We start from the raw sequence: 17,411 nt of genomic DNA, 5'->3' as shown, positions 1-17,411 counted from the left end.
TAACACCCAGTCTAAGATGGCCTCCCCCCTAGTTGGTGCCTCGACATATTGGTCTAAAAAAAAAACCCATCCCTTATGCACTCCAGGAAATCCTCCTCCACTGTATTGCTTCCAGTTTGGTTAGCCCAATCTATGTGCATATTAAAGTCACCCATTATAACACCACACAGTATTTCAAGCCACCCCAGTATTACTCCTTTGATGCCACCTATTTGTTTGATATCCAGGAAGGTTTCAGCTTTGATACCTGGTCTACGTTCAGTTAGCTGATTTCAGACGATTGGCAGCTGAGTTCTCCATGTCCCTGGGTTCAGGGGGTGTCAAGAAAAAGGGGAAAAAACAAAAATTAATCAGGGTTCCCACTGTTGACCGCTATCCAACAGATCCTGCTAAAGTTGTGCATGGGGATACTATGATGTCCCCATGATCAAATGGCCTACTGACGTTGATTGAATAATGGTCACTTGCGTGAGGTATTGGTTGGCAATTGATGCCGATGGAACCATACCTCAACAGGAACCCTGAGATTTCAAGACAGGGAGGGGAAATTGCTAGAAAAAAAAATGTTTAAAAAACTACAAAAATTCTGTATTTAAAATAAACAAGCCAGTAAACATCTACAGTTGTTGTAGAACTTGCAGTACTATACCATTTTCCTCCTACAATCAACACATTTCTTGTTTTTTCTAGTCTCCGCTCAACTGCCTCCAGCTCTGCAGCTGTTTGTTCTAGGAGTGCAGACACAGAATCCTACAAAAAAAAACACAAGTTGAAAATAATACCAGGACCTTTTCTTCCAATGGTATTGTAGAGAGTCAGACTTATTTAACTTATACAGTTTTGGAAAGAAGGCTCAAGTCCCAGGTCTGTGAACCTGTTTCAATCCAACAAAAAAGAAAAGCAGTGTTAGCTTCATAAGGTTTGCTGAATAAAGACAGTTTATGTCTTTGCCACGACCACAAAATCTTTTAATTATGCACCTATGTATCATTTTAAAACTTGTAGTCTACAATGAGGAAAAATGTATTAATGTATTCACATTTACGATTCTTGTTTGTCTCAATAACATAAATATGCTATGCGCTTATGTGTCCACCATAGCAGAAGTGGAAAGGTGCAAATTATATTGATGCTGTAGGAAATGCAGGAGAATCATTTATGAACTGACCTCTCCTCATGACTAGCTCTAAGCAGCACGTGCAGAAGCCTACAAGTAGATCGGGCAATCATGCAGGTGGGTCGAGGGATAGCACCATTAGTAGGAGAGGGAAAGTGTGTGCAGGTCAAATTGGGGACAATTAAAGGGGAGTGTCACAAGGAACGGGAACAAAAATTTAGATTGCTTCCAAGAGCATTAAATGGCATTTCAACCTGTAAGCAACCTTTGAGAGTGATGAAAAGGTATGGAATTAAGAAATAGCAGCTCATGAAGGGAAAGGGACCTGTACATGCATTAGTCAGCAGTTTCAATGCAGGTCAGCACTTTGTCTCCTCTGTGATGGCTGTTGAAGTTGAGGTGCTGCTGTAACAGATGCTTGCAAAGGGGGTATTCTTCTGTGCCACTCTACTGCACAATCTCATAGGTCAGCTCTATAGCATTCCTGCAAAAAGTTGCAGCCAAGTTTTAGGCTACATCTTACTTACTGTCCTGCACATGTACGAGCTGTAGGCTGCATGGTAGCTGCTGGTGTTCTTGCAGCAGTTGGTACAACATAGCATCTTTCCCTCTGCTGATCTAGACCCCGAGAAGACAGGGTTTCACAATCATTCCTAGGTGGGCCACTCACCATCCTGGCATGCCATCTTTCATGTAATACCAAGTAAAGCATGGGATGCTGTGATTAGGATGCTTCTGAAGAGGGATAGACAGGAATTCACATCTCATGGTGATGGCACCAAGTGCAGCCATCATTAGGCATAGGAGCCTTCAGCAATAACATTTGCCAAAGTGAGGCAAGCTGTCTTTCTCTGCAGATTTTTGGGTGCAGATGGGAAAGCTCAGAGTACCTATCAGGAATCCTTCCACTAGTCCCCTTTTCTTCTGCACACATCAGCTTGAAGGATTTCTGGTGGCAAATCTTCTGGTACCAATAAAGGAAGCGCAAGATAAAATAATTGAGTAATAGCAGTTGGACATAAAAGCGCACACGAGTCTAAATGTCAGTTAGGAGGGAAAAGGTCTGCAAAAAAGACTTACAAGTATATGTAATAAGGTCCAATTTACTTGCCTTTAAATTGCGTGGGGCTTTTTAAATGCCTGCCAGTCAGCTCAAGGCCTTGTTTCTGTCGGATTTCCCTTGGCTTGCTGGAGACTGCACAGCATGCCCTTGGCTGGAATATGGCACAGCACCTTCCCTATCCCTTATTGCACACCACAATGAAGCTCCAGCCTGCTTCGGAGCTCATGGAACTGATATCCGCTAGATTTCTCAACCTCTGCTGTCTCGCTTGCGCCCCAAATTTGGGTTTATGAGAATGAAAAGCGGCCCCTTTGCTGTTATGTTACTTGTTTAATGGTAAATATATGATTTAATATGAACTTTGTTTAATGTTGGTTCAGATCCAATCAAAATATATCTCCCAATTCTTTTAATTTGTCTCTCTACGCTACAATTTTTCCCTCTCTCATTCTGACTATCTACCAGAGACTGGTAAAACTTCCTTTTAGGAGACTTCTGAATGACAAGAAGAGTTAAAATTGAGGTTCAAAATTTGATGCTCATTTGAAAATTCACTGCACTAGCATTACAGCTAGACTTGGTTCATGACCTACCTTGTTCTCTGTTGTGAAGGGCTTAGATTCTGACTGAAGAATATCTTCATTTTGTGCACTGTCCTTCAAGCTTTGTTCCTCTAGATAATGAAGATTGAGGAGGTTGTACCAATGTGTTGACCTCTCCCCAGATCTGTTCACATTTGCCAAGCTGATCTGAGCTCCACCCTGTTAAAATTTAAATAAATTGTCATTCATGCATTGAGTGTAACACAAGATATAGCTGAAGGTTACTGAAAATGTTGCAAGATACTAAAAATTTACTTTTTAAAGAACAAATGCCAACATTACTATCCATTTTAAAGATGAAATTGTTATGTAGAAAATCCTTTAAAAAAACAATATTTAATAACTAATGCTTCATTCCTATTTCTGCTATGTCCAAAGAAGTTATCTGTTTGAGTGTCTGATTCTAAAAGATCGGTACTTTTGAGATCACCCGAGTAAAGGACAATTGAGGAATACATAAAAGTTAGTTCTTATCTGTGTAGAGCTTAAATGGTATGCGGCATAGCTTCAACTTTAGGAGAGCAGCCTGTTGACCATCTTCAGTCTGTTACTGCCTCATTTATGGTCCTTGGCACTCTGTATTTGCCCAGCCCAGCCCAGCTGACAGTTATTTTCCAGCATTGGTATTCAGTGTTATTCCTCTTCCTATTCTCCAGGAAGGTGAGGCGGGAGGAAACTATTTGGAAGCAATATTATTGAAGCCCACACAGTGCAAGTGGAACTGTTGCAAAATTTGAACCCCTAACCATGAGAGACAATCCCTCCTATAAAGGAATGGGTATCTGCCTCTGTTCACTACCATAATATCCGAGAACCAAAATATGCTTGACCAATAAAAGGTGGCTAGTTTTATTTTGTTTTCTACTTTTTGAACTGTGTGTGTGATTAAAGGAAAGAGAAAAAATGCAAACAAAAATCTTTAAAAGGGTGAAGGTAGAGAGACTATAGGATGCACTCATTCATTTGGCTACCAGCTGCTAATACAATGATTGCCTTTGCATCACAAGAAATGAAACACTGTTGAAAATTGCTCTGTGTGAGAGACATATTAACTTATGGTTGAGCGAACATCTACAAAATGGAAATAGCGTTCCAGTTTAGAATTGTGGAAAAAATAATGGGCCAATTGCTGGCCCAAATGAAATTGGGTAAAAGCTCTCAAGTCCAAGGACTACCCTGCCAGAATGCCAAATGAGTATGGCTAATCTGCAATAAGAACTCAAAGTTGAATAACTGCAAGCTAACAGTGCAGTTTTCAACATATAAAATTAATTTTAACAGTTAACACAATTACCAACCAAACACTCTTCCCGGTGAGATTTATCCACCGAACAAACATCAACTCGCACAGTCTTCTGACGCAAAGCAGAAAAGGAAATGGTGGCCCAAAAGACTTCATTGTATACCAGGCTTTCAGTAGCTAATAGTGCTTTGGTGCGGAAGAGACAGCTTGCATTTTCTGAGCACGGGAGCACAGCCACTCGAATATATCTGCGCAAAAACAAAAAATTAGGTCAGGGTGCACTAGAAAATAAAAACAATCTGGTTTAGGAAGAGAATTTCAGCGTGTGGGTTTCCTTAACCCCAGCTTGGTGGAATATCAATGGTCTGTGACAGCGCAAGCAGGCGCACCAGCCTGCCATTCAGTGAAAGTGGAGCTCGCACTGGGGATCCAAGGTCTGGATTCCTTTTCCTGAAGAATTCAAAAATTTTCTAATGGGACTGAAGGGCACAGTTCTGCAATATTTCTGGTGATGGGAGGCTTGGCTGGCTATAGTACCACCAATGGCAGATGGGTGCAATTACAGCATAACAAGTTTACATACTCAGCTTCTATTATAGATGCGGACATAGAAATCGATAATGGAAATACAAAGAATGGGTCTGAATTATATCTGTGTTCTAGTCCGTTTATCCCTGCCCGCTAACCACACAAACCACTCTAACTTGGCCTTGTCTTAGCATGTGCAACACAATGGGAGATCAACTAATATTTATAGCTGATATGAGTTACATCCCAGTCCGTTGAGATTATTGGGTCATACTGTAATGGTAAAGCATTTTCTTCCCCCAGAAATGACACTGCAACCTCTTCAAAAAAAAAAGTCAAGAATACCTGATATTCTTATCTGCCCCAGAGGTGCTGCGGCGACCCCTCAGCTTCTTGCACCAAACAGCTAAAAGCCATACCATATACACACATCTATAATGCATTATACACATTAGAGATTGACATTTTCTATGGGACGTACCAATGTTAAATGCCAACAGTTGATTATCATCTTTCTCTGTCATGCAGGTAGGCTCTGACTGATTGGAATTTACCATTTTGAGTAATTAGCTGTCACAATCCCCCTCACACTTGCAAGTCCAGCAGTACAGAAGGTGAAACTATTTCAACCTAACTGCAGTTAAGCTTTTTTTTTAAATCAGCTTTGGCAAAACATTTCCAAGATGGGCCTCCAGCCTTGTTGCAACGACCCACGACTAAATTTCTGACTGTTTCTTGGTTTGGCCTCTGGCTCTGTTGTGGCTTATTTCCTGTAATATTAATTTTCGTCACATGATTTTGTGGCACTAATATATTTGTATTGATTTTACGTACCTCTGACTGAGTTCTCCAGATTTGGTCTGTATGGTAGGTGGCCTACTTACCTTGGAGACCTAGCTCCGTCATGGCACCGTGAGCAGCAACCTGAGGCTTTTACAAATTCTTGCTCATTTTCCATATAAGGATCATGAAATTGTGTCATGCCACATTTCAATTATTTTTCAGAATTTTAAAAAAATCTAATGAGATTCTCACCAAGAAATTGCAAGAATCTTCATCAATGGCAACTTATGGCTTAAAAAACATGGCTTTTACATCTCAATTATTGAGCACCACAAACTGTGCATTGTGCTCATCAATGCTGCTGACAAGACACAATGGAAAATCTATTTTTAGTTTATTTGGACTTTTAGAAAGCTTTTGAGAAAGTCCTACCTGAAAGACTGCTAATTAAAATAAAATCTACATGAATCCAAATAGAATATGGGACTGCATAAGAAATTGGATTAAAAAATATGAAACAGAAATGCTTTAAAAAGAGGCATCGGGGCTGAAATTGCCCCTTTGCGCAGAGCCAGTTAGTGCTGCTGACCAGCATTCATGGTGCGCTAATGAGTTAGCGCGTGGCTGACACATCGATGCGAGCAGATTTGACTCCGGGGCTGTGATGCGATGATGTCATCAGCGTGCGCACTGACCCCTTTGCGCCCTTCGAGGGAAATTGCCCCGCAGGACGCGAGGTTAGCGTGGGGCGATGCCAACGACAGCTTCTCGGTGCGAGAAGCAGTGGTGGTTGTGGCACCCTGGCCGCCCTTAAAGGGGAGGTGGTAGCGCGACAGCCGGCATCTTTTTTCTGTCGGACGACTTTTTAGTCGGCCCAACAACAATGGCGACTGCTGGTAAGGCTGAGCCACCAACATGCAGCCCTGCACTTCCTCTTGGGTGCCAGGCCGCTGGCCCGGCCGACAACCTCCTTGGTGGCCCAGTGGGCGCCACTAAAGAGGCTGCAGAGTTTGCAGCAGCCCTCCCCTTTAAAAGAAGCGGAAGGACACTGAGGCGGTAGCGTGACGCGGCATATCCGCATAGTGCTGACGTCAGCGCCGAACTGATGTGCTGAGCGTGGCACCTCTCAAAACGCTGCGAGAACACTCCTTTACCACAGCAGCAAGTTTTTCTTAACTCGAAGAACCCAAATCCGCGCCAGTGCCGCCGTTTTCCTCGCCAGCGGAAAAAAATGAGCCAATTCGAATTATGCGCTGCAAACCTAGCGCGGAGCAAATTCATCCCCATAGTCTCAAACTGGGGCAACGGTTAAGTGGAGCACCACAGGAGTCAAAGACATTACAAAATATACAGTGCAGCTGGATGCTGGATTGAAGGGTTGAAATACTCGAGGGATGAAATTGTTTTTGCTAGTCTTTGACTATGCTTTTTTTTGCATCAACAAAAAGCTATGTGAAAACATACAAAAATACTTTTATTCTATTGGTTTCCTGTGACAATAGGGTGCAATTTTAAAGGCGCAACAAAATTATTTTTGAATTTCTCTCGGACAAACAATTTGTCAAGATATCAGCTCATGTATGCAGATTGCTGAATTTTGTTAAGCTCGCATCAGAGCCATAATTTTGGGCTGTACTTTGCACTAGAAATTAATATTGTCTCAATACAAGTACATGGATTCATTCTGCCCTCTAACTTGTAGCAACAAATCTTTTATGGTACATTGTGAAAAATATGCAGAACTTATTAAAGCTCAATAATTGTTCCACCAAAGATAGTTGATGCTTTTTAAAATGGACCACCTGTAGTGAGCACTTTGACACGTGAACCCAAAGGGGAGTTCTGGCCACACATTTAACTTTTTTAAAAACTTTAATTATTTTTCTTTTTCCCAAACCCATATAATAGTATAAAAAAACATAAATGTTGGCATTCAACCATCTGCATTGTCACCAGGAATAGGGGATGCAAATACACTCATCTTTTTAAAGTGTATTTACCTTCCAAAAAGATTATCACAAATACTACTCTTTCAGCTAACTTGGTCAGTACTTCAATCAGTTTAATCCTATCTCAAAATGTTTAATTTGCAACAAAAGCAATAATACTAAGTGGTGATGAAATCATGCACAACTAGATCAGAAAGCTTGTTTCTACTTACACTGTACGGTTCTGTGGTAATGAGAGTGCTGCTGGATTGCTCAACTGAATAATAAATATTGCAAATCTTTTGCTTTTATCATCATACCTGCAAAAAGGACACTTAGTGTTAAGCAAGAAATTTTGCAAAGAGCAATAACACCTCACTAAAATACTTCGCAAATTAATGAAACACTGTGAAAAATGAAGTATAAAGAAGCAAATGTGAATTCGAGTGAGCTGAGAAGCAAAGTAGTTTGGCTAGTTTAGTGACGGCCATCATGGCTCTCTCTTGGTCTTCAAGCTTTACCACTGAATTCCTTTTTCAGTTATTTTCCTGCCCTTTCTTCCCTAACTCTCCAGTGATACTTAGGATAGATTTTATTTTATTTTGAGAATTCAAGTGAATCTTTGGTAAGTGAGAAATTGTTTACAGTTGTAAAAATGAAAAGTTGTAGTATTGCAGTAGCCAGCAATTTAAAAAACTTTTTGACAATATTAAAGAGGAATACAAATCTTACTTCATTCCAATCTGGAGTCGGGAAGTTCCAAGTGCTTCCATTTCATCATCAAAAAGTAAATCCTCTGCCACACATGATCTGGATGCCTCACACGATCTGGAGTTAGAACATAACACGTAAGAACACACTGCACAACTTATTAATTAATGAGCTTCTTTGCATTTTTCAGTAATTGTACTTGGATTCTGATCAATTTTGTTGAAGTGATTTGATAACATGATGAAGTAGAATTTTAGAATATACACTATGCCTTTACACAAAAAGCTGCAACATAAATAAGATATAAAATTTACCACATAAAAGGTATCAAGCCATGGCAACATTAAAATATTAAACAGGTTTCAGAAGGACACGTTTAAAATAACTGACATAGCACTTCAAGTATTCATTCTGCTGCTAGGCGATCACAAAAAAATTCTAAAGTGAAGACATCAATTAAATAAGCAACTTCAATGAGGTTCACCCTTATATACCAGTATTTAAATTTCAAAAAATCAAAAGGGATAATACGGTGGTTAACAACATTTGAACAGAAAGGTTATTTTTTAACAACCAATTACTGCGATTTTTTTTGTATTGAACAAGAACTACAGAAATTAAGTGAAAATGCTGTGCACCGGTCCACTGTGGTCCTTTTGGAACATAGTAAATAGCAAATTTTAAGACCAAGAAAAACAAGGTTCACCAAGTACATAAGGAGAAACAGACAACATAATTTTTTTTACACCTTCAATAATAAATGATTAGCTTGGAGAAAGTATTATATACCTTCTGACTGCTTCATATACACCACTGTCACCTGCCACTGACTCGTCTGATACTGCTGCAGAAACACAAGCAATTTTGCGATGGAGTACTGGTCCTGTCGTCTCTGTTTGAGTGCTGGCATCTGAAAAGGAAAGTAGCGGGAGATAAAATAAATTAACATCATTTCACATTTTCTAAACAAAATTAGTCAATAATGCTGGAACTATACAGCACGTCCATCAGTATTGAAGAAAAGAAAAAGGGTGACACTGAACATTTACATTCGTGAAGACTGGATACAAAGTTTTAAAACCTGAAGGGATGCAGCACCTAAGAAAATAGAAGTCAAAGCTTCTGTGGAATCAGTGGTGCAGTGGGTTAACATACCACTGGGGCCTGGTTTTGAAGAGAGCAGAGACTCCTGGTCTGTGCTGCAGCACTTTTCAATTTTTCTCCATTTAAATTGTAATTTGCTTTTCTATTTTTTCTGCCAAAGTGGATAAGCTCACATTTTCCCACATTATACTCCATCTGTCAAATTTTTGCCCACTCACTTAGCCTGTCTATATTCCTTTGTAGATTTCTTGTGTCCTCCTCACAATTTGCTCTCCCACCCATCTTTGTATCATCAGCAAACTTGGCTACATTACACTCGGTCCCTTTATCCAAGACATTAATATAGATTGTAAATAGTTGAGGATCCAGCACCGATCCCTGTGGCACCCTACTAGTTACTGTTTGCCAACCGGAAAATGACCCATTTATCCCGACACTCTGTTTTCTTTTAGTTAGCCAATCCTCTATCCATGCTAATGTATTATCCCCAACCCCATGAGTTTTTATCTTGTGCAGTAACCTCTTATGTGGCACCTTATCAAATGCCTTCTGGAAATCCAAATACACCACATCCACTGGTTCCCCCAAATCCACACTGCCTGTTACATCCTCAAAGAACTGCAGCAAATTTGTCAGACATGATTTCCCTGTCATAAAACCATGCTGACTCTGCTTGATTGGATCATGCTTTTCCAAATGTTCCGCTACGGCTTCCTTAATAATGGACTTGAACGACAGATGTTAGGCTAACTGGTCTATAGTTTCCTGCTTTTTGTCTGTCTCCTTTTTCAAATGGGGCAGGGGGTTACCCATTTGCGGTTTTCCAATTTGCTGGGACCGCCCCAGAATCCAGGGAATTTTGGTAGATTACAACCAATGCATTCGCTATCTGTGCAGCCACTTCTCTTAAGACCCTAGGATGTAAGGCATCAGATCCAGGGAACTTTTCTGCCTTTAGTCCCATTATTTTACCGAGTACTACTTCATTAGTGATAGTATTAAGTTCCTCCTTACCTATAGCCTCTTGATTATCCACTATTGGGATGTTTTTAGTGTCTTCTACCGTGAAGACGTTGGAGAAGGATAGAGTGGTCAGCCACGTCAAAGGCTATAGACAATGCAAGAAGGACGAGGAGGGATAGTTTGCCTTTGTCACAGTTACAAAGGATGTCATTTGTGACTTTGATGAGAGCCGTTTCAGTACTGTGGCAGGCACGGAATCCGGATTGAAGGGATGCAAACATGGAATTGCGGGAAAGATGGGCACGGATTTGAGAGACGACAACACATTCATGGATTTAGGAGAGGAGAGGGAGGTTGGAGATAGGGCGGTAGTTTGCAAGGACAGAGGGGTTGAGAGTTAGTTTTTTGAGAGGGGTGATGACGGCAGATTTAAGCCGAGAGAGGGACAGTACCTGAGTAGCTAGAACCACTAACATGGGAGCCAGAAAAGGACGTTGGGTGGTCAGCAGTTTGGTGGGAATAGGGTCAAGGGAGCAGAAAATGGGTCTCATGGACAGGATAAGCTCGGAATGGTCATGAAGGAAGATTGGAGAGAAACTGAAACATAAAAACATAGAAAATAGGTGCAGGAATAGGTCATTCGGCCCCTTGAGCCTGCACCACCATTCAATAAGATCATGGCTGATCATTCACCTCAGTACCCCTTTCCTGCTTTCTCTCCATACCCCCTGATCCCTTTAGCCATAAGGGCCTTATCTAACTCGCCCTTGAATATATCCAATGAACTGGCATCAACAGCTCTCTGCGGTAGGGAATTCCACAGGTTAACAACTCTCTGAGTGAAGAAGTTTCTCCTCATCTCAGTCCTAAATGGCCTTCCCCTTATCCTTAGACTATGTCCCCTGGTTCTGGACACCCCAAACTTCGGGAACATTCTTCCTGCATCTAACCTGTCCAGTCCCGTCAGAATTTTGTATGTTTCTATAAGATCCCCTCTCATCCTTCTAAACTCCAGTGAATACAGGCCCAGTTGATCCAGTCACTCCTCATATGTCAGTCCTGCCATCCTGGAAATCAGTCTGGTGAACCTTCGCTGCACTCCCTCAATAGCAAGAATGTCCTTCCTCAGATTAGGGGACCAAAACTGAACACAATATTCCAGGTGAGGCCTCACTAAGGCCCTGTACAACTGCAGTAAGACCTCCCTGCTCCTCTACTCAAATCCCCTAGCTATGAAGGCCAATATACCATTTGCCTTCTTCATCGCCTGCTGAACCTGCATGCCAACTTTCAATGACTGATGTACCATGACACCCAGGTCTCGTTGCACCGCCCCTTTTCCTAATCTGCCGCCATTCAGATAATATTCTGCCTTCGTGTTTTTGCCACCAAAGTGGATAACCTCACATTTATTCACATTATACTGAATCTGCCTTGTGTTTGCCCACTCACCTAACCTGTCCAAGTCACCCTGCAGCCTTTTAGCGTCCTCCTCACAGCTCACACTGCCACCCAGCTTAGTGTCATCTGCAAACTTGGAGATATTACACTCAATTCCTTCATCCAAATCATTAATGTATATTGTAAATAGCTGGGGTCCCAGCACTGAGTCCTGCGGTACCCCACTAGTCACTGCCTGTCATTCTGAAAAGGACCCGTTTATCCCGACTCTCTGCTTCCTGTCTGCCAACCAGTTCTCTATCCACGTCAGTACAAGAAAGATGAGAGGTCAGGGCTAGGGCAGGAGAGATCCTTAGAGGAAGTTTGGCCCGGTGAGTGAGGGGAAGGAAGGGAAGAGGCAGAGGCTGCCGAAAGGATGGTCTCAAACTTGGAGACAACGAAGTCCATGAGCTCCTCACACATTATCGGAGGCGAGGGTGGGAACTGGGGAGAGAGGTTTAAAAAGGCAGCTTGCAGTGGAGAATAGAAGCTGGATTTATTTTTACATTCCAGAATGATTCTGGAATAATGAGAGATTTTGACAGACGAGAGCAGGACTCAATAGTGCTTTATGCGGTCCAGCCAGATCTGGCATTGAATGGCTAAACCAGTTGTCCGCCCTATCCGTTCAAGTCTGTGTCCCTTGGATTTAAGGGAGCGAAGATCAGAGCTGTACCGGGGGAACGAAGAATAAGAGAGCTCTAGTGATAGGGGATTCTATAGTTAGGGGAACAGAGAGGCATTTCTGCGACCGCAGACGTGACTCCAGAATGGTATGGTGCCTCCCTGGTGCCAGAGTCAAGGATGTCACAGAGCGGAAGCAGGGCATTCTGGGGGGAGCGGGTAAACAGCTAGAGGTCGTGGTCCATATCAGGACCAATGACATAGGTAGAAAGAGGGATGAAGTCCTACAGTCAGAATTTAGGGAGCTACGAAGAAAATTAAAGGATAGGACCTCAAAGGTAGTAGATTACTACTGGTGTTACGTGCTAATGAGTACAAGAATTGAAGGAGAGAGAGGATGAACACGTGGCTGGAGAGTTGTTGAAGGAGGGAGGGCTTTAAATTCTTAAGACATTGGAACCGCTTCTGGGGGAGATGGGACCTGTACAAACCGGACAGGTTGCAGCTCAACAGCGTCGGGACCAATTTCCTCACGGGGAGCTTTGCTCGTGCTGTTGGGGAGAGTTTAAACTAGCTTGGCAGGGGGATGGGAACTGGAGAACAAATTCAAAAGGGAAGGAAATAAAGCAGAAACTGGATAGCAAGAATTTAGAAAGCGAATCTGCAAGACAGAGAAACAAGAGTTAGTAAGTAGTAATCAAGGAAGTCTTCCTGTGCTAAATGGTATATACTTTAATGCAAGGAGTATAGGGAATAAGGCAGATGAGCTAAGAGCACAGGTAGACACTTGGGAGTATGACATTATGGCCATTACAGAGACATGGCTGAAAGAGGGGCAGGTTTGGGAGATCAATATTCCTGGTTACAGGATTTTTAGACAAGACAAAAGCATCAGCCCAATTTATGGAGGAGGAGGAATTTGAGGAAGAGGAGTTAACGGAGAAGCCGACTCTGGTGGGGGAGGGGGGGGGGGCGGCAGGGGCAGATGCACTCTACACCTCTTTTGCTACCAGCAAATACCTCGTCTGAGGATGATGTTACATTCTCGGGCTTCGAGACCTCTGAAGCTCCTGGGACGAGTGGCGTGCAGCAACACAGTTCTGGGGTTGAATCCCGTATGCCATCTCTCCGGAGGGTGAGTCAGCAAAGTCGGTCTGCTGCCAGACAGGTAGATGCGGAACTGGACATGATGGAACTGTCCAAGGACAGCATTGGGCTCACCAGTCAGCTCCTTGATGTCCATCGAGAATCTCACTGAGACCATAACGGAGATAGGGTTGCAGATTGTCGGTGCGAGCCACAAAAGCTGCGAGGCCATCACTGCCTCCACCAGTGACACTGGACTCCCGGAGAGTTCCCCAGTGAGATACCCAGACATACCCCCATACCACCTGTGACTGGCAACACTGATGAAGAGGCTTGCCAGTCAGAAATCGGGCCTTCCATGCCACAAGCTCGTCCAGTGTCTCCCCAGGAGGCGTACCAATGCCTCTCCCCCCCTACACAGCAGCGCTCTGGCAATGTTGCTGCATGCCATCGTTGGTACCACTTTGGGTATGAGGAGCAGGCGAGGGAAGGGAGCTAAGGGTAAGGAGGGGCAAAGCCGGTGGTAAGAGACAGTGTGGGCAGGGGTGTTGGTTATAATGTTGTTTAATCACAGTTTTATCACAATGTGTGTTATTTTATTAAAGTTTCAATGTTTGCAAATTATGTTAATAAAATTTTACATTTCATAAATTCTTTTCTTCACCTTAACCATTCCTGTGTAGTGTCTCATTTGCAGAATAAGAGGGGAGTAGTCAACATGGTGGGATAGTGTGGCCAGGCAATGGTCAAACGTACCTTTCACTCTTCAAGCAAAGCGTTCAATTATGAGCTGCTGATGCTTTTGCAGTGGCGGAATTTCCACGATGCCTCCCCTGTGGTTGTGGTGGGGGTGGCATGGGTTCCTCGCCAGGCTCCTCTTCCACCTCTCACCACGCCCCCCACCCACCCTGCCCCACCCCCTTTCTCCTGAGTTGTATAACATGCAGCTCACCACAATGAAGTCAGAGACCTGCTGAGGGGAGTATTGCAGGCAGCCTCCAGTGGTCCAGGCATCGGAAGCGCTGCTTGAGCACTCCCAATTGTCTGTTCGACGATGTTGCATGTGGCTGCATGGCTCGCATTATAGCAATGCTCGGCTTCTTTCTGAGGGTACTGGAGGGGGGTCATGATCCAGGTGGCAAGGCTGTAACCTTTGTCTACAAGCAGCCAGCTCTGGCCTTCATGTTGAAGCTGGAATAGGCCTGAAACAGTGCTCTCACGCAAGATGAAAGCATCACGGATGCTCCCTGGATATTGGGCATTGACTACCATGGTGCACTGAGTAGGTGGCATGGCCACCGCACAGCGGTCGTCGGGGCCATAAAAGGAGCGGCGTGCGGCTCCAGGGTGCAGCATGGAGGCCCCAACCTGCGAGAAACCATCAGCAGCAGGTCGGGTCCATAAAAGGAGTGGCGTGCGGCCCAGGGAGCAACATGGAGGCATACCACTGCAAGGTACAGCGCGAGCTGGTACAGGAGGGCGACGGCAGCCAAGAGTGACGTCAGCAAGGTCCAGCTCGGTGATTGAAGCATGGGCAGATACAGCAGGAGCGGTGAGATCGGGGCGAAGAAGCTGAGAGACGGTGGAGGGATGTGATCGGGGCCCAGGGGAGGCGCGAGTTCGGGGCCAGGGGCAGCACGGGCCAGCCCACAATGCGATATGTGCGCCACTCGGTCCGTGCAGCAGAGCAGGTCTCCAGTTATCTTAGGTAATCCTTGCCACTGGACCAAGAGCTAGCTCTGTCAAGCCCGTGTGGTGGCTGGTGTGCAACGGCCATCACACATTAAAAAACTCCACACACAGACATCTTCCACCCTTGAGGATGCAGTTCGGGTTCTTCATTCGAAACACCTGTGAATTTATCCTTTTTTGTGGCGTGGAAGCAAATCATCCTCGTTTCGAGGGACTGCCTATGATGATGATGATGCACTGAGTATGGTCGTAGACAATCTGTACGTTGATGGAGTGGAATCCCTTTCGGTTTCGGTAAACCTCTGGATTCTGTAATGATGCTCGCAGGGCGATGTGCGTCCAGTCAAGGGCACCCTGAACCTTCCAAAACCTACAGCCCTTTCATTTTGGGCCTCCTTGGTCATTGGGAATCCATTCTGCATGCGTACAGTGCAGTAGTCATCTCGCAACTGCAGCAATGTGTAGCGTGCAGCGAGATGTCCCCCACTGATGCTTGAAAGGAGCTAGAGGCATAGAAAGCAAGTGCTGCAGTCACCTTCACCTCGACAAGCAGTGCAGTTCTGGTAACGCTGGTAGGTTGTAGGTCTGTCTGTACGAGCTGGCATATGTGTGTCAGCACTTCTTTTCGGAAGCGCAGACTTCTAACACACTATGCCTCAGACATCTGCAGGTATGAGCGATGTTCCCTATAAAGTCGTTTGGGTAGGAGGCCGTAACCCTTACGTCTGTGACCTCTTCGATTACGTTCAAAATGATCATCAATAAGCCTTCTTGCAGCTCGACGCCAAATAAATGTAGCAGCCAGGAATAATGGCTGACATCATATAGCCCCCATCTTTTAAAATGTCCTTTAAAACAAACTACAAACTCACACTGAAAAGTATGCAGTAATGCAGCATTCTTCTCCCAATGCTTTTAATCACTCAGAACTCTGACTTTCTCCTCCATTTACAAAATGGCGGTTAGCTCCTGGTGCACCCGGGACACACCTGCTTTTTGCGGCCGGACGCTAAATCAGGTGATATGGCCGAAAGTTCCGCCTGGGGAGCTAGTGCAGTGATGCATGATGATTTACATCATCCAAACGGTGAAAACATCTGGCGGACGCTAAGTTTTAGTACCACGGCAAAACCATTGCCGAAAGTTCCGCCTGGGCGCAAAATCTTGTGTGCCTCGTTTCGCGCCAAAAAATAGCTTTTGCGCCCTGCCCAGGTACTAAGCGGGGTGCAAATTAGACGAAAATCCAGCCCAAAGTGTACAAGATAAGATTGTACTTTCTCCTGTGGGAAAGCACCAGGGCTTCCTTTGCTGCTCCCCAAAATCTCTGGCACCAATCTGTTGAAAATAAAAAACTGGTTACAATGCACCATTTCCAGGACCATACTTACTTATTGATGGAACCCAGACATGCCAATATAGATTCTCTGAGATGAAAGCTAATTCGAGTTCATATAATGCTGTATTTAGTTGCAAGAGTCTGATGACTAGTTTGGGCATTGATTTTCCATGTAAATAGTTTTCATTCTTATTAATTGCATTTCATTGGAACCTCAAATCTAATTAATACATTTATCGTCACTATTGATAAACCATCCGACCATTTAACACACTTTAAATCAATCAAAAGATTTTGAGGTAGGTGGATAGAATTTTAATTTTGCTAAACAATACATTATACAATTCAGATTGAATTGAGACTTAAGCACACATCTTGCGAATAGCTAATTTTGTGGAATTATTCAATTTTCTGATTAACTAGCTAATCAGACTGAAACATTCCAGTGAGAAAAGCCTCAGCGAGTAACATGGTTACAACGATTCAGTACAATCAGAGCACCTCACAATACAAAATTAGAGCAACCCCATTTTTCAAATCAATATAATTAAAAGTCTTGTATCGACCATGCATCCACAGCACTTGGGAAAGTGCCCATCATAGCGTCTGTGAAACAAAAATTCTGATTGGTTCAAATATATTGATTAATTAAAGCAACAAATCATAAACCATCAGATTAAGTAAACAATGCCGATTGACTCAAATATCCAATTGATTAAAAATAAACAAATCAAAAAACATTTCACATCACTAAACAACTATGAATAAGCTACCTTAACCACTATAAAACCAATCGCTCCAATATTTATTTAAAAAACTGCTATAGAAACTGTCATGTATCTCACACTACAGTATATAACTGTATCTTACCATGCTATACATGACTAACTAGATATGACCTGTAACCACAAGCATACTTTACCACCAGGGGTGCACTTGCAGGAGACACTGCATACCTGTTCCACACACGTATATAAAGGCAGGTCTCAGGCAGGTGTGGCACTCTAGAGCTGTGAAATAAAGGTGCAGGTCCAGAGTGACCTTCACTTCAGCATGTGCCTCGTGTAAGTCTGTACTGCAGGGTCAGGACTTTACAGTGGTGATGAGTTAGGGGATCACAGAATCCACAGAATGGCTACCAACGGATCAGATGAGAAATACAATGCTGGAGACAATTGGGAGGACTTTATA

General features: G+C 43.4%; 1 protein-coding gene across 2 annotated transcripts in view; it reads right to left on the bottom strand.

Moving 5' to 3' along the window:
• Positions 1–17,411, bottom strand: part of wwc1 (WW and C2 domain containing 1) — a 197,511-nt gene that overhangs the window by 47,949 nt on the left and 132,151 nt on the right. For both annotated transcript variants that reach the window (XM_070878102.1, XM_070878103.1), the window contains 6 exons: positions 8,765–8,885; positions 7,997–8,092; positions 7,498–7,584; positions 4,081–4,273; positions 2,774–2,941; positions 650–750 (listed from right to left, as the gene is read on the bottom strand). In XM_070878102.1, coding sequence (XP_070734203.1) covers positions 650–750; positions 2,774–2,941; positions 4,081–4,273; positions 7,498–7,584; positions 7,997–8,092; positions 8,765–8,885 — 766 coding nt within the window. The remainder of the gene's footprint in view (positions 1–649; positions 751–2,773; positions 2,942–4,080; positions 4,274–7,497; positions 7,585–7,996; positions 8,093–8,764; positions 8,886–17,411) is intronic.

Source organism: Pristiophorus japonicus, chromosome 4, assembly GCF_044704955.1.
Source record: "Pristiophorus japonicus isolate sPriJap1 chromosome 4, sPriJap1.hap1, whole genome shotgun sequence".
Lineage (NCBI taxonomy): Eukaryota > Metazoa > Chordata > Chondrichthyes > Pristiophoridae > Pristiophorus > Pristiophorus japonicus.
The sequence above is the reverse complement of the archived record's forward strand: the minus strand, read 5'-3'. Positions and strand labels throughout refer to the sequence as shown.